Genomic DNA, 25,623 nt, shown 5'->3' on the forward strand with positions numbered 1-25,623 from the left:
TTTCAAGATGCAAACAAGAAAGGCAGAAGAGGGGAAAGAGACCAATCCAAAGCACTATATATTCGTTACTTGGCAACCAGAGTTTAGATCAAGGACCCAAGAGGTTACTTAGGTAAGCTGGGGAGTCCCACACGGAGAACTAAACTCTGACCGCAAAGCCTGTGGCGTCCTCACTGACTACACATAAATGAGGTCCCCCAGGAAGCATAACCATTGTAATGGTGATAGGGATTCTCTAGTGCCCAGAGACGAACCTGGTGGCAGTAGGACGCGTGTGTGGTCCAGGGTAGGCTCCCATGTTCCAAGCCCAAAGGAGTGGAGACACATGAGAAGGAGAGAAAAAGAAAAGAAAGGCTGGGCCTTGGGGAACAGGGCGAACGCAATGGAACAACTCGGGAAGCCCTGGACAGCCAGCAGCGCCGGGGTTCCTCTCTCCTCTGCAGGCCCCTCTCTGCCACCCAGGCTCCCAGTCCCAGCTGCTCCCCTCAACAGCGGCAGGGAAGTCTCATTCAAGTCCTGCCAAGAAAAACTTTACAGGGTTAAAAACACAAAAGGCTTCGGATATCTTGCTACTGAGGTTCCTTTTTGTTAAGTTTCAGTACACACACACACAGAATAAAATTTACTTTTAGTCAGAGGGTTCAAGAATGTTGACAGTTTTTTAGGGAGTCACCATGTTCTTAAACTCTTTCAACAGCTCTACTTGTTCTCAAAAGGGTCGTAGATTTAGTTAAGAGCAGTTTATCTTTCTACTGGCCCATTCCAAGCCGAAGCAGAGCACAGAAGCATCCAGCTTAATCACGGGTTTGCGCTGCAGGGGGCTGGAGGGGCACAGCTGAGAAGCCCCAGATACCAGACCAAGAGCTCACCCTGTTATTCACTGTAGGAAGGCATGCCCATTGGCTAAAAGGTGGGATTTTGCATAACAACATAGAAGCAAACATCTGGAGAAGGAATATTTCCACAGCAGCCCTGTCGACGTGTCCCCTAAATCTATCACCCATGCAGCGCAAAAAAAGGCACAACTAGGATCCACAAAACCGTGGGGTGAGTGATCATTCACTTAAGACACAGCATCCCTCTACCAAGTGATATAAACCTATCACAAAAAATACATAGCATATGCTTTCCATAAACATATGACGCAGAAGCGCCTTTATTCATCGGAAACCTGGCCAAGATGTCAGGGCCTCAGAGCAGGGCCGTGCTCTGGGGCTCGGAGGCCTGCAGGGGACGGCTCCTGGGCAGAGCAGGTAAGATGGTGGCAGTGCTCCTTCACATGTCATCTAGTTCATGGAGCTCACAACACAGACAGAAGGACAACAGGTCCATTCCCGTCTACTGAAGAGCACATGAGCCTTGACACCTGTGCTCAGAGGGAAGAGAGCTTTACTTCAATGCAGAATGGACTGAAATATGATTTTCAGGTGCAGTGAACCTGGCATGCTGCCTGGCTTGAGTGAAGTTTATGGGGAAAAATGCAACATTCTTAAATCCAAGTTTGTTTAGGGATAAAACATTGCCTCTGCAGTAGCTCAAAGATGGCCCTAATACCACGCTCAAACCTATTCCACATATTTTGTTTTTATATTGAAATCTATAGCATTGGCTAACATAGTGCTATTAAAATACATAAAACTATGTAATATGATTTATAGTAAAAATCTGAGCAGAGTTAGACATTCGTGCCATGAAGGGTAACAATTACCTTAGGGACAATGACGAATCCACCAATGAAACTAATGGCTGCATTTCCTAGACACAGTTCTATGTGTTACTTTCTCCCTCATAAATCACAATTTTATCTTTTATCAAACCAATGTATTACTTATCAAAAAACCTGTTGATGGTTTTCCAAATAAAACCTGTGGACCCCCTGACCACTATCTGTGGTAGTCAGTTTTGCCAGCATCAATGAATATTAATCGAAAAAGCATGTTTAGAAAGATTAATTCTTTAGCAATAATGTGATGAATATTTATAATCTTTGAGTCCTATTTTCAGTAAGTTGGAGTTAATTCATACACACACACTGTGGGAAGTTCTTCTCTCTTAGTGTGAACACCCGGACTGATGCTGACTGTCCTCTGCCTTCAGACATCACAAAGGTCAGGTTTGCTCACAGGATAACAGGATGCAAGTACTATGATGGCATTGGTTTCCAGGTACAACTGTGGCAACCGACATGCAAATATTTGTTTTACAGAAATGAAAGAAGAGAGAAACGGGGAAAATAGGTCAACTTTATACAGACACATATCCAAGAATTTCCTAAGCTTGTCTATAGTCCTAAAAGCAAAATGAAGCAGCAGTAGCCTACACAAAAAAATTAATAAATTGGGAAATTCTAAGGCTGGTGAACTATTCTGGGAGTAAATTAAAAAATTGGAACAGAAATGAGGAAGATGAAATTGGAGTCTATGAAAAAAGACTCAGCAGATTCAGGGCTCAGGTGCAAATCCCCGGATGTGTAATAAGAGGACAGGAAACTCGAGGCAGTCAGAAGTCCAATCCGACACAGGGCAGCCAAGCAGAAGCCACCAAACACGGACCAGTTCCTGGCCACTGTTCTGACCGCGGTATGGCTGAGGTCAAGCTTTCAGATGTCAGTCCTGGGGTCAGCTCTAGGAAGGGCAGGGAGACCTCAGTGACTTTTGAAGTTGTATCCTTTAAGGTATTTGCAGGGACCTGGCCAACAAAAGCCAGGGGGCTGTTTACTAAAGTCATTCCCCAGCACCACCCAGAGAAACACTTATAGAAATCACTGCCAAAGCTTACATGGGAATTAAACAGAAGGAACTGAATGTAGCCATGTAAAACATGCCCCAGTCATTTCGTAAGCTCCATTTCTTCACAGATGGCTGCTGTGGAAGAAATGACTGCTTACAGAAAACAGAGCCGCCAGGAATTAATCCAACCCCTGGGATGAAAGTAAAATAAAAAATTATTAATTATTCCATTCTGCAGTTCACACTGGTGGCGTAAGGGTCTGCGCTAGAAGACATCTAAGGACAGAACTGCCACTCACAAACAGAGCTGGCAAAGGCAAGTGAATGGTAGAAAGGGCAGGTACAGATAACTGTTGAAGTTCTCCAAAGACAAAAAGGATTCAACAAATTAAAATAGCAAAATGTTCTATACACCAGCAACACTGATGAAGATCAATCGGTCACATACATCCTTGTGTTTCCAAAAGATGTCAGGCTCTGGGCTCTGAAAAGGACCAAACAGAAGCCCACCTGCCACTGCAAAACCTGGAGCTGAAAAGAGAGGAGGGCCTCAAACATGTCCAGCCTTTTTCAATCCACCATCTCAAAGCTGGGCTTGGGGACTCTCCGGTCTATGGCTCTTAGATCACAGCATTGCAACAATTGCTTTGGATTTCTCATTCTATTGCTATTTACCCATGCTCCCGTGTATTGCCGAGGTTGATTATACACATCCTTGCTTTGGATTCCCGTCCATTTTCATGGGTCAATCCAATGCCCATGTCTGCATATCTTTCGCTGCCTTTACACCGTTGTGGCGTTGGGCTTTGTATGCCACTGCACATCCACACAACTCTCCCCCGGCTTCCTCCCCTCTTCTTCACTGATGGAACTTACTTTGAAAGCATCATCCTTTCAGGTCTACTCATATACCCTTTTAATAGAGAAAAAGGAACATAGCACCTGTGTGCTCTCAACCTGTGAATTCATAGTGCTCAGCGATGTCTGGACTGTTGCATCCATTAAGGCTGTATCTACGCCTGTTTGTTTCAGCACTAAATACCCCATGTTAGCTTAGTCCCTGGCATGGAGTAGGAGCTCAATAACTATTTTTTGAAGGGTTAGAAGTAGTCTTTCCCCGCCTCAGTTCCACCTTATTTTTTCATTCTCAAGTTATTCTCCCCACTGAACAAAGGAAGATTTGTAAGTCACTGGATTCATGGTTTAAGAGAATCATTAAACCTGAAAGACCATCGAAAATCTCAAAAGTTCCCAAATGCTCCCCAATAACCAATGCTGCTGTTCCTCCTCTCCCTCCTCCTCCTCTAGCTCTTGAACCACATTACAGGAGAAATTCTAGGGCCTTTACCTGTATTAACTAACTTACTCTCCAGGAGAACCACATAAGGTCATTACTATATTGTTCGCCTTTTACAGATGAGGAAAATGGAGACCTCAGATGGTTGAGTAACTTTCCAAAGAACACACAGCTAAGAAGTTGCAAGTCCTGGATTTGAACTGAGGCCACCTGACTCTGCAGTGCCAGCTCCTGACCCCCCCAGCACGTTGCTCCTGAAGGAGAGCAGTGAAGAAGCTTAACTGGGGACTCTGAGGAATGCTCTCCTGGCCACTCATTTAATAAACTGTTTGTTGAGTGCTTGTTATATACCGGATGACGTGAACACGGACTCTTCCTTTATCGTTAGCATTCCTGTTGCTTCCCTGGTTGCACTGCCATATCCGCCAAACAGTAAGCAAGCTGACGCTGTCAGACAAGGAAATTCAGTGAAAATGGGTTCTCTTCCTTATCTTTTTTTAAATTTCCTGGGAGAAAACAACTACCACTCCTCCCAGCATTCCATGGGACTCTAACCGGAGGCAGTGGGCTGGGCGGCAGCCCAGAATCGCACATCTGCAGACCCCACAGGAACTAGAGAAACTGATGAAAGGGCATTTGGGAGTCCCCCTCTGCTCTAGGATTAGATTGAATAGGGGCACCGGCAACTCATCCGCGCCCTGCTGAACAGCGAAAGAGGCTAGCCGTATGGAGCGTGCTCTGTTCTTGCCCCTTCTTCCCACCCTTGGAAAGGTCTTCTGGGCTACAAGAGTTACTTACGGTCACTGGGTGACCCTCTACACACCTTACACAAAAGTCAGAAGAGCAGAATGGCACGTGGCTCCAGGCAGAATTCCTGAATAAAAGGCAGGCTGCTTGCTGAAGGGTGCAGCCTCTGTTTGACGTGACCTTCACTTTGCACGGTGCCCACCCATGCAGTTCAGAACAACCCCCTTCTCCGGGGGCTGCTGAATCAGCCACACCGGGAAGCGCCGAAGGGAAGTTTCAGATTCCCGAGACGCTTGCTTTGCTCGGCACCATGAAGGAAATAGCAGTCGTTCAGGGAGAGAACAAAAATGAGGAGCTGGCTGAAAAAAAGGTGATAAAAATAGATTTTCTGACTACGGAGATGAATCATTTTGCCATGGGGATCCGCTAGGCTCTTTTTCAGCTTCGTTTTGAACCCAGCCTCATAAATTGGACTCAGGAAAATTTCCTTCCCCTAGATAATCAGAGCCATGAAGCCTTTCGATCTGGACAGGTCTGACAGGGTTTTATTAGAGGGCTACCCAGAAATAACCTCCATTCCTTCCCCAGCCTGCAGTAAATACCGCCTTTGAAGGGCAAGGTCAAGCGGGCTGCGCTGGGGGGTGCAGCCCTTGAACCTGCCTCCTCGTTCCCTCCCTGATTTTCTCAATTCTTTCCCTCCTCATTTTAAGAAATGGAGCTTTTTAAAACTTGTTTGTTTTTTAGGAAACAAAAGGAGACTCGGGGGCCCAGGTGAAAGGGCCCTGGGGCTGTGGGGGCACATTTCCCGTGACTACTGGGGGGCAGAGCAGCGCTGGGACAATTCCCACGTTCTTGAAAATCCTCTTTCTTTTGACTAAATGAATGTGTCTTCCATGACATGTCCCCAAAGTAAAAAGAAAACCAACCCTTTCCTTAGAGGATAAAAAAGGGAACAATAAAAGCAACAGGTGGTGGAAATATCAGGGGACAAGGTGAACTCCATAGGAAAGGAATTTGGAGATTATTTAAGCCATATAATGAGTGTACAAAAAGTAACTTTAAAAAAAGCCAAGTATTAAAAACCTGAATAGCTCCCTTCCTTCCCTCGTGGACACCTGTAAGCATGTATGTTTGGGTGACGGAGTTGACTTACCCCCACTGGTCCTCCTCTTCACCACTGCACTCCAGCACACCCTCACTGGCGGGGGGTGGGGCATCCTCCCCTGTGCTCCAGTGGGCAGCCCCAGGGCTGCAGCTGGCACACTCCCTTGCCTTCCTTCTGCAAGCAGTTCTCAGCGCAGCAAACCCTGCTCTGCCCAGGAGCAGGCTGCAGCAGCCCAAAATGCTGATGCAGTGAAAGAAAACTCACTGGAAGAGACTGTGACTGCCACACCTCATCAGGAAGGCGGAGAATTCTGCTCCCTCTGAGAAAGGGGAACAGAATCCCCGAGGGGAGGCGATGCCCGAAGGCAATTCTGCGGGAGAGCTTTGTGACAGCTGCTGGTGCAATACTATCGCTAAATGTGGATCTGGAATAGGCACCCAGTAGGACCTGAGGACGGAGAGTTCGAGTCCCGACTCTGGAACTAAGTGACTGCATGGCCCCAGGCAAGTTACTGCCTTTGGAGGCTCAGTTTTCTCGTTTGTAAAATAATGGTGTCTCAGAAATCAATCTCTAAAGAGCTTCTAGCTTTGAAATGCTAAAGCCATCATAATAATCATGAACAAATAAATAATAAGCACAGCTACAACTGGTTGAAAACATACTACATACTATGTGCCATGATAGGCATTTTACAGATGTTATCTTACCTAAGCCACAATACTGAGATGAGGTTTATCTATCCTATTTTAGAGAGGAGGAAACTGGTGAACTCCCTCTATGAATCCTCATAAAAATTAAAAAAAAATCATCATATCCATTCAGTGTTGTGAATTTAAGCGGAGGCATTCGGTCTCTGTGCCTGAAATTGAGACGACATCTGAGGACGGAATTTCTGCACAGTGGGGTGATTGATGTGTTTACGGTCCTTTGCCGGTACAATTCTGAGGGACTAGTATTTATGGTCATGACCGTTCGTGCTACTGCAAAACCCATTTCCCACCTGTTGGTTTTTATTAAACCTCCCTAAAGGACATGAAATATTTCTTTGTGCAAATTCTAAAAACGGGGATCCTGAAATATGCGCACAGAAACCTCGTGGCTGGATTTATTGTTTGAAATTTCCAAATGCTATAAAACAGTGTTTACAACCAATTCATCATTTATAAGAGCTTATTAGATTGATATGCCAACTAACTCGCTGGTATCGTGCCATTTATTGATACCAATACATCAACTGGTAGACTGACATTTCATATTTATTAACGACTTCTGTTTCTTCACTTATGCTATAGTTTCCTTGCATTATGGCTCTACTTTATCTCCAATCATTCTATTTTATAAGTCCTTTTTTAAATTTCAGAATACTTTTTAGATTTACAGAAAGTTGCAAAGATAGTACAAAGCGTTCTGGTATAACTCACACATTGCATTTTACATTATTACGGTACATTTATCATAACTAATGATTAAATACTGGTATACTATTATTAACTAAACTCCACCTTATATTTGGGTTTCATTAATTTTTCCCTAGTGTAGTTTTTCTGTTCCAGATCCCCTCTAGGATATGGCATCATATGGACTTTGCGTGTTTCTCAGACTTGCCTAGTTTTTCATGAACCTTGACAGTTTTGAGGAGTGCTGGTCAGTTTGGCTTTGTCTGATATTTTCCTCATGGTTAGACTAGCATTATGGGTTTGGGGGAGGAAGACCACTGCAGTGAAGTACTTACTCTCATAATATATTGATCATCCTTTAAAAAAAAACAGGGAAAATATTTGTCAGATCAGAACTTTAAACTGAATAAAGTTAAGTTTTATGAAAGACAGATTAAATGGCAAACAATTTACTCACCAGTCCAGTGTTTTATATTGTGGAGAGAATGACAGAGAGGGACACTAACTTTTATGCCCACTGAGATGAGGGGAGACCTAAGATTCCAGCAGGAAGCCAGTTAATGACAAGAAAGGCATCTAGCAAGCGCTTTGGAAATGTTTGCCAAGGCAAATTTCCTACAAAAACAGTCTCAGATTGTGGCGATTTAACAGAAGTACTGGTTTATCCTAGCATGGTCTTACTCCTTCACAAAATGCTTTCAGATATTTGGCGAATTTTTTTTTTCATTGCCAAACAACAGGATCCTTATAACCCTGAGTCCGGAGTACAGGCTAAAAATTAGTTCCACAGAAGTTTCTTCTGTAGGTAAGCTATGACTATGAAAAGGAAAGAAGTGAGACTGAGACTGAAATGTGTATTTCCTGCTATTATATATTTTTCCCCTCACAGCTCCTAATTGAAAGGTCTGTTCCTAGGGGGGAAAAGTGCGGAACTGATGTAATGTCACAAACTCTTGAATGCTGTTCAATGAAAGATAAGGAAGAACAAGTCATTTCTTTCTTCAAAGAATGTTTTCTTTCTTTTTTTTTTTCTGCAACAGGAAGGAAAAAAAGCTAGAAAAAAAGTTTTACAGCGCTGCTATATATAACTTTCCACCTCTGCAGAGACGCAAGATAATTATGGAAACGAGCTTGGAAAAATAATTTGTGGAGCATGAAGAGGATATTAGACTTTAGCTAGTAAGTCTAGGCATTCATAACACATGTGAGTAAGAATTCGGTGCTTGGCTGGCTTACCCACTGAAGGGTGGCCCCTGCACCTCACAGCTAATACGTGGAAGTCAGAACCCCCAGTAACTCAGACTGTACTGGAAAGTACCTTTGTACTGTACCTCTTTAAAGAGGTGATTACACGAAGCGGGGTCCTTAGAGTGGGCCCTAATCCAATACAATTGAGTCTTTCTCAGAAGAGGACATTATGGCAAGGATACACACAGAGGGAAGACCATGTGAGGACACAGGAAGAAGATGGCCATCAGGAAGCCAAGGACAGAGGCCTCAGGAGAAACCAAACTTGCCCACACCTTGATCTTGACTTCTAGCCTCCGGAACTACAAGAAATTAAATTTCTGTTGCTTAAACCACCCAATCTACCATAATTTGTCATGGCAGCCCTAGCAAACTAATACACTTACCTAGCACTAACGGTGAAGTATCAAGGAGTACAAGAGAGTCTAAAGGGTATGAGATCAGTGGGATATTATATTCAGTGAATTTCAATTACATGAAGACCTTTCTAAGTCATTATCTGTCATGGTTTTCATATCGAAGTGCAATTGCCAATGAAGGCTCCTTGTGGGCTCGACTCCTCTCATCACGTGTCTTTTCCCATCACCCACCACCCGTCTCAGCCAGTGTAGATCAAACACACCACAGATAAGACTGCAAATTTGGGGGGGGGGAAGGGCAGAGCTTCAAAGCTTGTGGTTATAGAAAAAGAAATAATTTGTATATCCTTATATATCCTTAAGCATACAGATTTAACTTCAAAATAATCCATTCATTAACCTCCTCCAACTTTTATACATTTTTCCTGAGTTCCAAACCAACATTCCCAACTGGTTGCCAGACATCTGTACATGGATAGCTCTCATAGGTGTCCAAACGAGAATTTGTCTTTTCTCTTGGAACCCATTTCACATCTGCTGTTCCCACGATACCTATTCAAGGAGTCACTATTTTCCAAGTTGCTCAAGTCCAAAATTCAGGGCACCTTCCTAAGATTATTTATTATATTTCATTAATTCTATAATGTACATTTTTTAACCTCTGAAATAAAAATGCATCTTTCCATTGCTGGCATCATAACTTAATTGGCAGCTTTTTTTCATTAGTTATACTTTAAAAAATGGTGTCTTATAATTGATGAAATATTCTAGTCAGTGAAAAACATAGAAACATAAATCCTGATTCCTCATCTTGACTTCAATTGCTTATACCAAGATTTAGATGTTCATCATCTCTTATTTGGACTACTTGTCTGCTAATTGACTTTTGCTGGTCTTTCCCCACAATCTGCTTTCCATATGGATACCAGAGTTACCTGGAACACAAGATGCCTTTGTTTTCAGTGGCTCTGATTGCATACAAAATGAGTCCAAACACACCCAGGTGACATTTCTGGTCTCAACTTACTATCGGTTGCACAGCACTGATTTCTCACAGGGACCCTGGGGCTCCAGCTGCAGCCACATGCAAATAATAGCCACACCCAGACAAGACCCAGGCTCTTGTGGCTCAGAGCCTTTCTCATTCCAACCCTTGGGGCTTGCATGTCTTTCTCCTGACTCGAATGGACCTCACTATTCATGGATACCCAGCTCAGATCCCACATCTTCTCAAGCATTCATCTCAAATACAAATTTCTTCCTTGCATATTATTTCATTAACATTTCATAGGCTACCATTATAAGACCTTACTTACATATTTGTCCCCTGGAAGGTGGCCCACTGAAAGTCAGGAATTATGTCTTAGGTCATAAGTAGGTTTTCACTTGGAAAGCAAGGGGGAACATACCATCTCTCTGGAGTGCATTTGTGCAGAAGGAAAGGAGGAAACAGACCTTAGTGTCATGGAGACAGGTGGTCCAAGGAAAGCTGTTACCTCTAAAGTCCTACGAATACAAGGGACAGATTTCCAGATTAACAAAACCATGCCACGCACTGTGGCAGGCAGTTTCTGAACAGCTCTCAGTGAGCTCTTTCCTCCTGCTCGGGCCCTTGTGAAATCTAACCCCTTAAGGGGGGTCTGGACTTAGTGACTTGCTTTTAATTAGTAGAATATGGCAGAAGTGATGGAATGTCGCTTCTGAGATTAGCTTATAAAGGACTGCGACTTCCAGTTTGTTTGTTCTCTCTCTGGGGTTCTTGCTTGCTCACTCTGCTGAAGCAAGCTGCCACACTGCGCTGGTCTCTGTGAACGAGTCCACAAGGCAAGAACCCGAGGGAGGCTTCAGCCCACATCCTGCAAGGAACAGAATCCTGCCAATATCTACAGGCGCGAACTTAAATTCTTCCCTAATGAGATTCTTCCCTAGTCGAATTTTGAGGGGACACTAGTCAATACCTTGATGGTAGCCTTGTGGGAGACCCGAATCAGGGACCCGGCTATGTCATGCCCAGATTCTCAACCCAATGGAACTAAGAGACAATAAATATTGTTTTAAGCCACTAAGTTTTGGGGTAATTTGTTACACAGCAATCAATAACTAATATACTCACTAAATTAGAAAATCCACAAGGCAGATAACAAACACAGGATGTGTGGGAAGGACCAAAACTCTTATCGAATCTTCGGAAGTACTCAAAGCGGCGTGCAAGGTCAAAAACTTGCTGGCCTGACACAACAGCTCAGTGAATAACCTGAAAGCCTGCCCACTACAGTGAGCCTCAGAATTCCCCTTCAAACCCGGTCTACCTCACTGTGGAGAGCGATTCTCACCAACTGACACGGTGTTATCCTTGTATTCATTACATGGCCAAGCCCGCCGTTCAGGACCGCCATAGGTGAACAGCAGTCCTGGTTCCTAAGAGTGGCATATGTAGTGGGAGATGAGCCTAAGATGTAACGTCGGCTCAGGGCAAGCCTTAAATGCATTTCTAAGGTGTTTAGATGGTTCTCCGCAGGTGCTGGGCAGCCACGTGATGCTGGTTGAGAAGATGATGGACATGAGACAACCTGTACTTTCAGGATCTACCCATTAAAACTGTTACAACTGGTAGCACATAAACCATATCGACTCAAGAGGCATCAAATACACCCAGCGTCCCCCTGGGTTACCTTCCCCCATTCCACTGAGGGCAGCATTGAATGTCCCCGAGACCTCATGTGTTTTGTTGTTGTTTTTCCTGACAGTCAGTGCTCTTTTATGTCTCAGCCTACTAAAATGCTAACCAGCAGCCCTACTCTGGCCCAGCTTTGGCACTGAACTTGAGGGCAGCAAATTGAGCACTTCTCCTGTGTGTGGTGTGGGAAGCAGTGAGGTTTTCTCGCTGAGCCAGGGATGGGGATAAAGGAAAGTGTGTCATTAAACTCAGTTTTGGCTGAGATTCTTCTCAAGGTCTATTCATTCCCCTCAGTGAAATGTACCTCCATCACACAGAACACCACACAGCTACTGGCTGTTATTTGTCCCCCAAAGAACAGCAAGACCACCTCCAGAGATCCCTGATTGTACATGCATCTATTACAAGGAGCAGAGTGTGGCAGGAAAATCCTCTGGGTGGGACATTCTGCCGATAAAGGAGAATTCCATGTCTGCCTCTCTGAGTCTTTGTTGTCCTGAATCAGCATCACATGTAAAGAGGGGATAAAAGGAATGAGTCTAACTAGACTGATTTGCAACAGAAAAGTCTGAGGGTTAGTAGCGGCAGAGAAAGGGGTAAAAGCAAGAAAGAGAAGAGCTAAGATAGGATGAGTCTGGAAGATTTTAGGTAGTTGGAGGTAGGGAGATATTTGAGGCAAAATGGCATGTGTGAGACTGCTGTGCATGTGTATATGAGAGAGAGAGAGAAGGATTAAAGAGAGAAAAGAGAGAGAGAGGAGGAGTGCATACCAAATCTCATTCTTATTTTTAGAAAGCTGGTAACTTATCTCTTTGCACCTTTGTTTCCTGAGATATAAAGATACAGCAATAATTACATAGCGAGGCACTTGTGACAACTATGAAGGATAATCTACTGCATCTGATACATGGTAGGTATTTAATATGTCATGGTCAACATTGTGATAACTCATTGACAATAAAACCTCTGAACTCTCTCCTGGCCTAAAACAGTAATTTTAACTAGAAGAGATACCGAGGCAGAGAAAGGAACTTTGGACCAGCTTTTTATAAAAGAACCTATAAGATAAAGTGCTGAAGGAAAGGTAAATGCCCTAGAAATTTTAAATGGAATTTGTAGGCTATAAACCTAAAATATATGACATTGATAAGTGGGAGCTCAGACACACAGGAGCTAATCTTCATTTGGCATTTCCATGAAACTGCTTCTCAGCAGGTAGACACCCGAGACACGCGGGACTCAAACACACCATGTTGCCACCGTCCTAAAATTATAAAGTTTGCGTGAAGGCCTTTCGCTCCTGCTACTCAGTTTTCAACAGCTTCATGTATTCACCTTTTATCCAGACAATATATTTCATCTTTTCATAACAGGGAAACCTCTACTGCCTTTTCACCATTTCCCCTCCTCACGCCCCCTCACACAAGAGACCATCAGCTGCTCTGGGGTCAGGTTCATAAAGTAAAGCAGATCCCTTTTGAACGCCTCCTAAAGTCTGCAGAGTTTATATCAACTTACATTTTTTGTCCGTTACAGGAAGCTCATCTCTAGAAATATTTGAACTTTTAAATTTTGATCAAAGAAGAATACATCCTTTTTTAAAGTAGAAGCTTTCGAGTGGGTTAGAGTTACTAAGTAGTAGGGTGACTCTACCAGATATGTTCTGGCCGTATCCCCCTAAGCTGCAGCGAGCATCCGGTTTCCAGCCTTCGCCGGGCAGAGAGACGTTCCGTGAAGGAAGGTCTGTCACAGAGCTTGGAAAGAGACTTTGAAACAGCTTTCAAAAGAAAAGTGAAAAAAGGGGAAAAAAGTGATGAACTAAAAGTTTCCCCCTCCTTCCCACAAGAGGTAAAATAATGTCATTTACATGTGCTGCACTGCCAGCTGGGAACACCTGTGAGTCACACAACCAGGAGAGGGGTGACTGGGGCTTTGGGGCCATCTTAGCTGTTATGATTTCTGTGGTCTTGGGGAAATAATTCCTGTTAGTGAATGTATCTAAGATGCCCTTTCAGCTGTAGAATTCTCTTTTTCTCGGATCACTTTTATTTGCTCCTGGATTCACATGCAAGATCAAGCAAATATTTAATGATAGCTCTAGAAAGGTTCAGCTCCCAAGGGCAGAGTCCCCAAATATCATCTATTTCCAATTATCCTCTACATGTATGTGCCCAAACACACACACGCACACAATGGCTGTTCCAATTAAAACCTGGGCAAAAGAAAGCTTCATTACGAAATTCACATTGTGAGCTAGAATTGCAGACACTTATGCTTCTTGCACACAGTCTAAAGTTTCTGGAATGAAACCATTTAGCATGATCTCTGGTGACCATTAAATTGAATTTCAGGATGTGGCTTGATTGTGCAACACTAACGAACTGGCAAACTAAAGGGCAGGCAGCGTTTCTTAAAGTTTTTTGGTATGCCAAAACCGAAATTTGAGGTCCTTTTCTCTGGCAATAGCTAACAGTATCACTAACACCTAAAAAAGAATGCAAGCATCTGCAGGCAGTCACCACGCGGCTTCTTGTGTCAGCAATCGTTACAGAAGAAACGCAGACCTGGATCCGGGCTCTTCACATTCTTGCCAGGAAATGATTTTCAACTACTTTGTTTTAACACCTTCACCCCTGAATTCTTTGTAACTACAGCTCAACTCAGGGGCTAAAATACACCTATTCATGCCTTTGTAAAGTCTGCACGTGTTTACAATTTGGGATGGCTATGTGAAAACACACTTTTCTACTGATCTTCAAGGCAAGCAGCTGGGCCATCCTAATGGATTCTTCTCATCCCCAGGCCATTAGGGCACAAGGCCATGGGTTCCGGGCATGGAAAACCCTCTGGCGTTGTGTCTTAGATCTCTATGGCCCAGGCTGCTGAGGACTCTTGATCAGTGGATGGTCAGTGGCCTGTCAACCGCCTGGCAAAGTAGAAGCCAACGGAAGTTCTGACAGTCACAAATGCAGGAGGAAGAAGATGTCATGTGAAGAACACACTCACATAAAGGGTTGCATCTCTACTAACATGAAAATGGTCTCTATCTTCCAATGTACTACAAATTTGAGGTCCCCCATCCACTCAAAAAGAAGAGAATTAATCCCTAACTTTTTATATCATAAATTATCAAGCCTACCAAAAAGTTTCAAGAGCAGCAGCATGACAATTGTATACTCCATATTCCGATCCAACACCTCACTACATTTCCTTCCTCGATCCCTCCTTCCCTCCCTCTCTCCCACCCTCTCCCTTTGTCCGTGTGTGCGCGCATAAAAGGATACACTACATGCTTCTTTTTGCTTAACAATTAGAAAATTAGTTGGATACATTGTGACACTTCATCTCTCAATTCTCTGGCTTGCACATCTGTCAACATCGAGAGCATTCCCCTATATACGCAACTATTTTTTGACAAGATCGTTACTACATGAAGGAAATTCAACGATGAGAGAGAATACTATTATCTAATATTTGACCCACATGCAAATGTCCCCATTGTCCCAATAATGTCTATTGTAGTTGTTCTTTCTCAGTTGGGGACCACACATGGCCCTTGGCTGTCAGGGTGCCTTATCACCTTGGTCACCATTTATCTGCAACCATTTTCTAGGCTTTGGGGGCGGGAGGCGTCTTCACTGACACTGACAGTGTTAAGGGGGAAGGCCAGCTGTTTCAGGTGTGTCCTTCGATTTAGATTTGTCTGTTTCCTCAGAAGTGGACTTAGGCTAAATATTTTGGCAGATATTCTGTCAAGATGGTGCTGGGACCTCTTAGTGCATCAATGGGACACCTGCCATCATTTGAACCCATGGAGGGTATTGACAAGTCTGGTCATGGCAAATTGACTGTTTAAAGCTACAATGACTTAACGTGAACACAAAGCCATTTGCACGCCTTCATTTTAAACTGTTAACAGTTTTTCAAACTCTTACTTCTTGATAACGTACTCAACCCAGCTCTCTTTCATCTAACATACTAACTCATTTCCTTCTAAACCTGAAAATGCTAACTCCATTCTATAATAAAAGATGATATGAACCTTAAATACTAAGGACTTCACCAAGAAGGTGGTTTTGCACTGGGTCTTGATAAATAAATAAGATTTTATCAAGAAGAGCAAGGGGACAGTATTACATTCATTAGCAGTATCATGAGAAAGGCATCGTACCTGAAAATAAATAATGTTTGAGGAAGTGGGAGCTGACTACAGTCAACCAGGCAAGAGATGAGAAAGACCTGCATTAGGCCTTGTCTAGTGGCCAAAGAAATGTGAAGAAGTAGGCAGACTGGAGAAAGTTGCCAAAATCTCTGATAGCTGAACTGGGCAACTGCCAGTCTATGATACCTTTACTGACATAGGGAAATAGGAGGGGCAGGAGTGGTCACTGAAGTTTCATTTCAACGTGTTAAGTTTGATGTGCTGGTAGGACGTTCAGATGAAGCTGTACAATACACAGAACAAGAGGTCTGGAGTTCAGGTGAGGAACAATGATTTGGGTCAATGCTACGACAAGTTGAAGTCATGAAGAAGCCAAGAAAATGGGTTTGGACAGGGAGCAGTCAGTAGGTTTGGAGAGAGAAGCCTGGAACAACATTAACAGAATGGGATACAAGGAAAAAGGTGGTAAGGTAAGTCTGTTTCTTGCTAAGACCCCAACTAGCACCCTGGTTTTTGGAAACTTTGATCTGAAAGTAATTGAAAGTCAGGAAAAGGCTTTGACCAGATTTGCAAATTCAGGACATTAGTAAGCAGCAGTAATTAACTATACTTAGGTAAAGATTTTTTAGACGAAAGATAACTTCATTGTGTGTTTTTTTTAAATAACACTAAGCAATTGACCCAATTGTTCCACTATTTAACTGGAGATGGTATCAGACTCCATGGGTTAAGGGCTCAGTCCCACAGGACTGCCCTCACTGCAAATGGCCATTACAAGTCCAGGTTATCACCTGTGCTTCTGACCAGCTGACTGTTAGTCCAAGTTTCACGTGACCCCCTCCTTGGGTTTGATTAATTTACTCAAGAGGCTTACAGTGAAACATTTACTTATGTTTACCAGTTTCTTATAAAGGGTATTATAAAGGATACAGATGAATAGCCAGATTTTTTAAAGTATACAGAAAAACAGCTGTGGGAAAGAACAGGAAGCTCCCATGCTCTCCGGGCCCACCACTGTCCCCAAATTCCCACAGCCTCAGCAACCTGGAATCTCTCTGGCCCCATCCTTTTGGGGTTTTATGAAGACTTTATTACAACACATAAGCATGACTGATTAAACCACTGGCCAGAAGTGACTGAATTCGAGCTCAATCCCCTCTCCCCTTCCAGAGGTGGGGGATGGGGTGGGACTGAAAGTTCCAACCTTTTGATCACCTGGTTGGTTTCCCTGGCAACCAGCATCCAGCCTTGGAGGGAAGGGGACTATTCAAAAGTCACCTCACTGACATTAACTCAGGTGTGGTTGAACAGGGGTTGCTACACCTTTAGCAAAGGTGTAAAAGATACACCTTTAACCTTCATGTAACTGAAGCTATTTCAGGAACCAATGACAAAAAATAAATATTATTAGACAATGCTCACACTGCTCCTGTTGCGTAGGAAATCCAAGGGTTTTAAGAGCTCTGGCCAGAAGTGGACAAAAAGCAAATACATATTTCATATTATAAATCATGGTATCACATTAATAAATTGGTAAGGAGAATATGAAGATGAAGGTCAGTGGGAAAACGGTAGCTGAAAAAGGTCAAGAAAAAGGGAAAATGATGGAAAGGACAAAGATGAATGGAAATTCAAGTGAAGAAGGAAAAAGAAGAAATAAAAGTGAAGGACATAAATGGAGGAAAGCAACCAAGGCCCCTTCCAATCTTAAATTGCCCATCTGCTCCAAAGTACAGGCAATATGTAAAAAAGAACATTTGAGCTACAATAAGAAACGATATAAAGGTGAACATAAATATCCCAACCCTGAGTTTTACTAAAATTACTGATGATTCACATTCTAAATTAAGGGTTCAAAATCCTTTTCTCTGTAGCTTCTGGTCTCAGAGTGGCTTGCTTCATTCTGTTCCCATGGATTTTACCAGGCCCCCTTTCCTGCCTTCATCCTTCGTGTGTTGCTCCTATAGCTTTCACCCACTGAGGTCTGGAGCTGCCACAGGCCTGGGGCCAACAGGAGTTCGTCAGTATGGTTAAGACTATGGCCTTAACATTTGGAAGAGGTGGATTTAATACAAAGCTTTACAGTGATCTATTACATATGAATATATGCAACATATGATATACACCTATAGACTGGTTATTCATAAAATTTTCAAATTCATTCCTTCCAAACCTGTCTATCTAGTTATCTATTAACTTACTTGGTAACATGATTCTGACAAAGTTGGAAGGAATTTTAATGAATAATCATTAACTTACTACTAACCAGTATGGGAAATGGAATATATTCACAGAAATAGCAACTCTTACAATAAATAAGAAACCTACATTCAACTTGCTAGAACCATGTACTTATTATCATGACCCTTACAGTTCTCAGACACCATTGGGTTTTTTTTAATGTCTATTTTCAGTTAGTCATCGTGATACGGCTATAAAACTTCTCAACAATCAGTAAGGTGGCAGTAGGAGCCTGCCTAAATTCTTGACATTTTTCTTATTGTTTTCTGCAAAACTGCCTGCAGAGGAGGCAGTCATAATAGAAACAGTCAGGGCGCTGCCACCAGGGCCCACACATCCTCGGCTTTCTGTGCACACGACCTGAGTGTGTGGGTGCTTATACATGCGCAGGTGCCAAGTGCCTTCCACAACTAAGGTGTGTTTGCCCTCTTGACCTCCCACCTTTTCCTTCTTTTACACAAAAGGCAACAGCAATTAAATAATTAAAATGAGTTGCCGAGAACTGTGAAACATGTCAATGCATGAAAAAAAATCCCACTTCTGACCATATGTGAACACATGAGTTTCTCTGTTTTGGGCGGGTAGGTTCAGAGGGCAAGGGCTTTGCTTCAGCAACTCTCCACATGACATTACGGTCATCTTAGTGTCCCCTACGTCTTTAGAAGAGTGAGTCCACAAATGTGGTATTTAAATACAAGTAGACTTTTAAAATCAAAAACAGCAATTTATCATGAAAGTGCTGCTTGTTAATCATGAAATGCTCTTTCTCTCTACCTTGTCTCCCCCTACCCCATTCCAGGGGAATGCAGTGAAATACTGAAATGAGAAACCATAATTACGATCAAATTCCTGCCCTGGGGTCAGCCTAATTATCCACCTTCAACCTGAAACAAATTTACCCTTTTAAAAGTAAAGGCCCTTATCACTCATGGGGAAAATACAAACAAAGATTAAGGTGACATTTAGGCATAACTGCAACCTTTCATTTTTAAGAGACCTCTTGCTTTAATGGCTTCAATGCATTCTCATTCAAGTGCAATACGTATTGCAAGGGAGAATTGGAATAAATGGCGCTGTTATGACCCCGAGGTTAGAGCAAAGGAATATTGGAGAATAAATCTCAATTCTGGATACTCACCAGTCCTGCAATGGGGGTAGGCAATCTATTGATCTTTTTAACAAGTCCTGGCTTTATAGCATTCAGCAACCTGTCATGGAAAAGGCAGAATGTCAAATGAGACATAAACCAAGATGGATCACACAAATCACCTTTATCCGGGGCTATAGTTAAATTGCTGAATAGAAAAGCAGCAAATTTAAAGCATGTGGTAAATCTCAATAATCTACGAGCCTTAGTGCATACAGGTGAAGAGCTTTGCCAACATCGAGTTTGTCCATGGCAGGTGAAGCTCTGGAATTTGGAAATGTTGGCAGAGAAGAAAGGTTGGACACTGGGAGATGCCTCAGGGGAAAGGACAAACGTGGGAGCTGGGGGGAAGCTGGGAGGGAACTGTCTAGGATCAGAGCCAGGTCTAACTACCCAGGCGAGGCTTGGTCCCAGTTCTCCTAGCCAAGGCAGGATCTTTCCTGGGATGTACTAAGTTCAGAGACCAACATCTACCTTCCCAAATAATTTGCCAAGACTCATTCTACCTCCAGACATTCTTACTCTTTGAGGAGAGTAGCTTGTTAAATGTGACTGAGCCTCCCTTAAGAAAGGGCAGAATATATTTAGCAAGAGGTTAACCAATCATGTCCTGAAGATTTTAAACAAAGCTGACCACAAATCCCTAGGTACAAAAGATATGTGAGAAGAATGTTTTGAGGTTAAAGGTTGTAATCACGTAAAAATGGTTACACAACAAGGGGAATGCCAGAGGAAAAAATTATAATGACCTGTATTTTCTGTGTGTAATGCACACCCATGCTGTTGACCCAAATTTTCAGGAAAAAAATCTCTTGTTTTAGTTTTTGAATTCCATTTTTATTTATTTAGATATTTGTTTTTTGTGTGTTATAAGGGAATTTTAGCATTTATTTTTTAACATTACGGCACAAGAAATTTTATGTAATAAATAATTACAAAACACAAGAACAAATACAAGGTATTTCAGGTACTACCCATCCTTATTTTTCCCTCAAAAATTTGGGCAAAAAGTACGTATTACATATGGCAAAATATGGTCCTTGTCTTCAGAAAACACCAATTCAGAGTGAAAAGAAAGAAGAAAAGGCAACTTGTCAAACTAAAACAGGGTTGGCATCAGGGTGACACAGTGGAATGCAGCGTTCGCGAGCGAGGGTGTTCGTAAAGGGATAGCTGGAGGTAAGGAAGGGGCCGCAGAACTAGAGCATTTATTCCCATGTTCAGGAATGTGAGGAGAGGCAGTCAGGTACCTCATCTCAGGCTGCGGCATCACAAGAAACTTGGGGGAGGAACTTCCTATAACCCAGGGGTCAGCAAGCTCCAATCCATGGGCCAAATTTGGCCCAATACCTGTTTTACTGGAAAACAGCTATGCCCATTCACTTACATGTTTTCTATTGATGCATTTGCGCAGGGCTGAGTAGTTACAACAGAGAACATATGGTCCACAAAGCATGCAATTTTTACTAGTTGGCCCTTTATAGAAAAAGTTTGCCAACCTCTATTACACAGGCAAACTTCGAAGATATTGTGGATTCAGTTCCAGACCACCGCGATTAAGTGACTATTGCAACAAAGCCACTCAAAATCTTTTTGGTGGTGGAGGGGCTTGCCTTCAATTTATAAAACACTCAACATCAGTGAAGCAAAGTAAAATGAAATGCAATAAAATGAGGTATGCCTATAAATCATGCAATCCAAGATTATAGTCAATTGTGAAGAATCTGTCCTTAATAGATTTCTACAAACCTATAACAACAAAAGACTCTTTGAAATAGTTTAATGGTTAGTCTTGAATGCAGCCTATATTTCACTTTGACACCACTGTGCATTGATATATTAAGAAATATCCCTACTACTGTATGACAGATGGAGTATTCTGTTTTTTCACCAAGGACTTTGCCTGTTCCTGGTAACTTTTGCTGCTATTCCAACATGCTGCCACCAACAGGTGACACCGGAGAGGACACATGCCTGCTTGCCCACCACGATGGAGCTCTTTTCATGAACGCATTTAGTTTTAACCATGAATTTAGTCTTTTTTGAAAAGTGTTTGCTTATAACTCTATTTGGAATTATTAAAACTTGCTTATAACCTAAGTTGGAAGGCAACTTGTTCGTGCTTTACACTTTACAGTTTAGGAAGTTGAGGGCTGAGAAAGTTGATGCCCGATGCTGAGTGATGAGGAACTGGCCCAGAGCTGAGGAGCACAGTAAGGCCCGGCACCCAGGCTTCCTGAGTCAGCACGTGCCCTTATTATACAGGGTTCACATGCCACATCTCCTGGCTTCAAATAAACAGACAGAGATGATGTCTCCAAAGCAGTTTTAACTGTACAGAAATGTAAAGATACATGACTTTTCTCACTAGTTCTTAACAATGCCATGTTAAATTGGATTTTAAAATAGTGTTTGTGCACAGCACTGATAATTTAAAAGGAATCAGAAGGATATTTGATAAACTGTAAGTCTTGTTGGCACCCCGGCCCCACAAGGCCCCAGAAGGAAACTTTAAAGGCTTTCCAAGGAAAATGTATAACAATACATTTTTTTAAAAAAGACAGATGTGGCATGTACCATACACTGTCCTACACCTTTTTTTCTCCTTAATGACATGTCTTGGAAGTTGAACAATTTGCCTTGAAGAGTGTGCCTTATCAATCCACGGGGGCCTGTGTCCTCTTTAGCAGCTGTGACTCCAGGCCAATGGGCGGGCAGGAGGGGGAGGGCACCGGATCCTGAGGCAGCCGACTGAAGCCAACACCCTGCGGGTCCTCACTGGGGCCGTTACTTTGGGCAGGTCCATTAGCCTCGGTGTTCTCATCTGTAATATGGAAATGTTGTGGCACCAATTGCACGGGTGTCGCGGAGTCTTCAATGTGACAAAATATGCAAGAAGCTCGCACAGAGCCTGGTGCACAGTAAGTTCTCTATGTAAATGTTTCTCTGTATTTGTGTGCGTAGTAATTCAATTCACAGCATTTTAGATCAACTATTTTCTCTAATGTTTGAGACATTTCTAGTGAAATAAAATGCTGTTGTCACCAGATATTCCCAAGCTTTTTGCTAATTAACTAAAGTAGAAAAAAATAATAAACACCCTTCCCACCAAAAAAATTGTAAGTTAAAAATTACCTTTTAAAGAGGCACTCTTTGGTTATCCATATCTAAAACTTGTTTTAAAACTTTTAGTATCATGGCTCTACCAAGTCCTCTTTTAATTAAAAAGTGGGCAAAGGACTTGAACAGACACTTCTCCAAGGAGGACATACGGAGGATCCAGAGACGCATGAAAAGATGCTCAGTATCACTAGCTATCAGAGAGATGCAAATTAAAGCCACAACGAGATACCACTTTACACTGGTCAAAATGGCCATTATGACCAAAGCAACAAACAGCAAGTGTCGGAGAGGTTGTGGGGAAAAGGGGACCACAACCTTTTGTTGGTGGGATTGCAGACTGGTACAACCACTATGGAAAACAGTATGGAATTTTCTAATACAACTAAAAGTGGATCTGCCTTTTGACCCAGCAATTCCACTGCTAGGATTATATCCTAAGAACCCCAAAACACCGATCCAACAGAACCTATGCATCCCAATGCTTATAGCAATACAATTTACAATAGCCAAGAGTTGGAAGCAACCAAGGTGCCCAGCAGTAAACGAATGGAGCCAAAAACTATGGTACATTTACACAATGGAATTCTATGCAGCAGAAAGAAAGGAGCTCCTACCCTTTGCAACAGCATGGATGGAACTGGAAAGCATTATGCTGAGTGAAATAAGCCAGGCAGAGAGGGACAAATACCATATGACCTCACCTTTAACAGGAACCTAAACGACAAAACAAACAAGCAAGCAACATATAACCGAAGAGACTGAAATAGAGAACAGGCTGGCAGTGACCTGACAGGACAGTGGGGGAGTTTCAAAGGAAAAGGGGAAGAGTTTACAGGAACAAGTATAAAGGACACATGGACAAAAACAAGGGGGGAGGGGGTGGAAATAGGAGGGAGGTGGGGAGCGCTGGGGGGTGGGCTGGGATGGGAGTATAAGACAGAAAACTGTACTTGAACAATAATTAAATTTAAAAAAGAGCAAGAAAAATCTATGACATCTCTCAAAATTTTTAACCACATATCAAAAAAATAAAAAGCCAATGTGCTCTCAAACATTTGGAATATTTTCAAAACCAACACAGGTGTATGTTTTCATACACACACTGCCCGAGTCTCATACACAGTTACGAAACACAACTATAAAAGATAACATTGAATTCACATTGCAGAAATGTCCAACACCTGCGTACCTTGTATTCTGCATTGAACTGAGGGCATTTTTGTATATAATAGGAGTCCAGTGAGAAAGTTTCACAGAACAGCTGCAAGTCAGAGTCAAGGCTACTCGCTTGCAATTTTACTAAAAAACACTACTGCCTTCCTGTGCAAATTAAAATATAAATATTTTCAATGAATACTTAATGATGATGTGCTTTAAAGCAATGACATTCGATGTTGACAAACCTTCTGAGACGCACTGTCCTCCAGCTGCCCTGTCCATACAGACAGGCCGCGCGTTCTCTCCATCACTTTTGCAGACAGAGAGACTAAGCCCTGACCAGAGGTGAAGACTCCCCCAGAGATGTTTCTGGCTAGCGTGCAGCACACAGAGACAGTCTTCGCATCTCAAGCCGGGCCTTTTAATATGTAACTTGGTTCTTGAGAAAATCCGGCTTTAGTATGTAAGCAAAACATAAATCAACACACACATACATACACCCCACAGAAAAACTGTCTACATACAATGGGACAATATCAACAGTCGGTGGGATTGAAAAGAAAATGGATGGAAGAGGGTGTCTGCTGGCAGATGGTTACATATAAGACTCACCAGATCCAAGTTTGGTCTGTGGGTGACCTACCACCTCATATAAGGGGCTGCAGAGAATGCAAGGTGGCCATTCACCCCGGCTGAGAAGAACCCCACACCAATTTCCCACCTGGTCTGTGATCTCCCCAAAACCTGTAGCTAGAAGGCCCGAACAAGTAATTTGCTCTCTCCATCTATTAACAGATTATCTTTGTTCTCATCCAAAGACATTTCTGGGAGACAGGCATAATTCTACACAACAAGAACATTAAACATTTGTAGTAATTCACCTTGCATTCACGTGTCATTTGCATTAACTGTACTCACCACTACAAACAAAAATAAAGATAATTAAAAATATCGATGTGGGGCCTAATTAGAATGAACTATTTTGTGATATTTTATTTACCCAGCAGTTACTGATCAAGTGCCTGCTGTCTGCTGCGCACAATGCCAGGCCCGGGGGAAGCAGCAGCAAGCAAGACAAGCTTGGGTCCTGCTCTTCGGAACTTATCATCTCGGTCAACTTATCCACTTATCACGTGGTGTCTACTTACAGCAGTGGGAGGGACAGAAAATAAACAAGCAGATAGAAGAGAAGAGAAGTTCAGGTAGCATAAGCACTGGGAAGACAAACCTCGTAAAGGTCAGGCAGGTGGTGCTTCAGCTGGGTGGTGAGCAGGCTGCTCCGGGAGGTAACATGTGAGAAGAAACAAGGGGAATGACGACAAAGCTACTAGCCAAGGAGAGATTAAAGACACGAGTTTCTGGTGGACTGAATGGTTAGCAGAAAGGCCTGAAGAAAGGAGTGGGCTCGTGCATTCGATCATCAATGTAGCCAAGCAGAGCGAGTGAAAGGAGACGCATCACATGAGAGCCAAGGTGTAAGCAATATCCAGGCCCCAGCGAGGTGTCTCATTATTTCCTGAATACAATGCACTCGGAAGTACATCTACAGATTTGAAAGACAGAGATCAAGATACTCTGATTCATCATGTGAGGTCCCCACTACGGGCAAATAGATAAAACATAAATTTACAACTAGATTCATGTAGAAAGCTTTTGCTTATTGAAATTTTATGTAATTTTATGTAAATTTTATGTAATTTTATGGGTGTCAGAAAGCATAGATAAATATCACAAATAACTTGTAACACTCAGCTTCATGAAGAGGAAGGTGCAAGGAATTTGGATTAAGTGGTCAAGGTTTTCACAGGTAAATCCAATGCAAGCTGACTATAAGCTGCTCTCCTGGGATGTGGCTCGATCAGGGATGTGGCTCAATCAGAGCCACAGTTTTCCCTTGGATACAATGAGGATTTGAAATCAGATACATCTTCCACCCAGGACTGTGGTGAGGAGAGAATGGGACAATGTGTTGCAGGTGCTTGGTAGACGGAAACTTGCACATTCACACTCATCTAATATACTGAGCTTGTCCCTTTTCGCCAGGTCAGCACAAGTTATTTTAGTTTTAGCTTTTCCATTAGCTGCCTGCCAAAGACTAGGAGAAGTTTCCCTTATTTTCTTTTCCTGGCCACCTTTGGATAAAAATCTCACATAAATGAATCAAGTCAACAAACCATATAGTTTGCCTAATATGTCTGGTGAGAAATATGTAGAAACAGGAAAAAACATTAGG

At 42.6% G+C, this 25,623-nt stretch overlaps 1 protein-coding gene across 1 annotated transcript in view; it reads right to left on the reverse strand.

The window, feature by feature from the left end:
* LIMCH1 (LIM and calponin homology domains 1) overlaps positions 1-25,623 on the reverse strand; it is a 322,455-nt gene that overhangs the window by 149,100 nt on the left and 147,732 nt on the right. The window contains exon 3 of the mRNA XM_053672339.1: positions 19,101-19,170. Coding sequence (XP_053528314.1) covers positions 19,101-19,170 — 70 coding nt within the window. The remainder of the gene's footprint in view (positions 1-19,100; positions 19,171-25,623) is intronic.

The sequence above is a fragment of the Artibeus jamaicensis genome, unplaced genomic scaffold, assembly GCF_021234435.1.
Source record: "Artibeus jamaicensis isolate MK-2021 breed Jamaican fruit bat unplaced genomic scaffold, CSHL_Jam_final contig_76, whole genome shotgun sequence".
Lineage (NCBI taxonomy): Eukaryota > Metazoa > Chordata > Mammalia > Chiroptera > Phyllostomidae > Artibeus > Artibeus jamaicensis.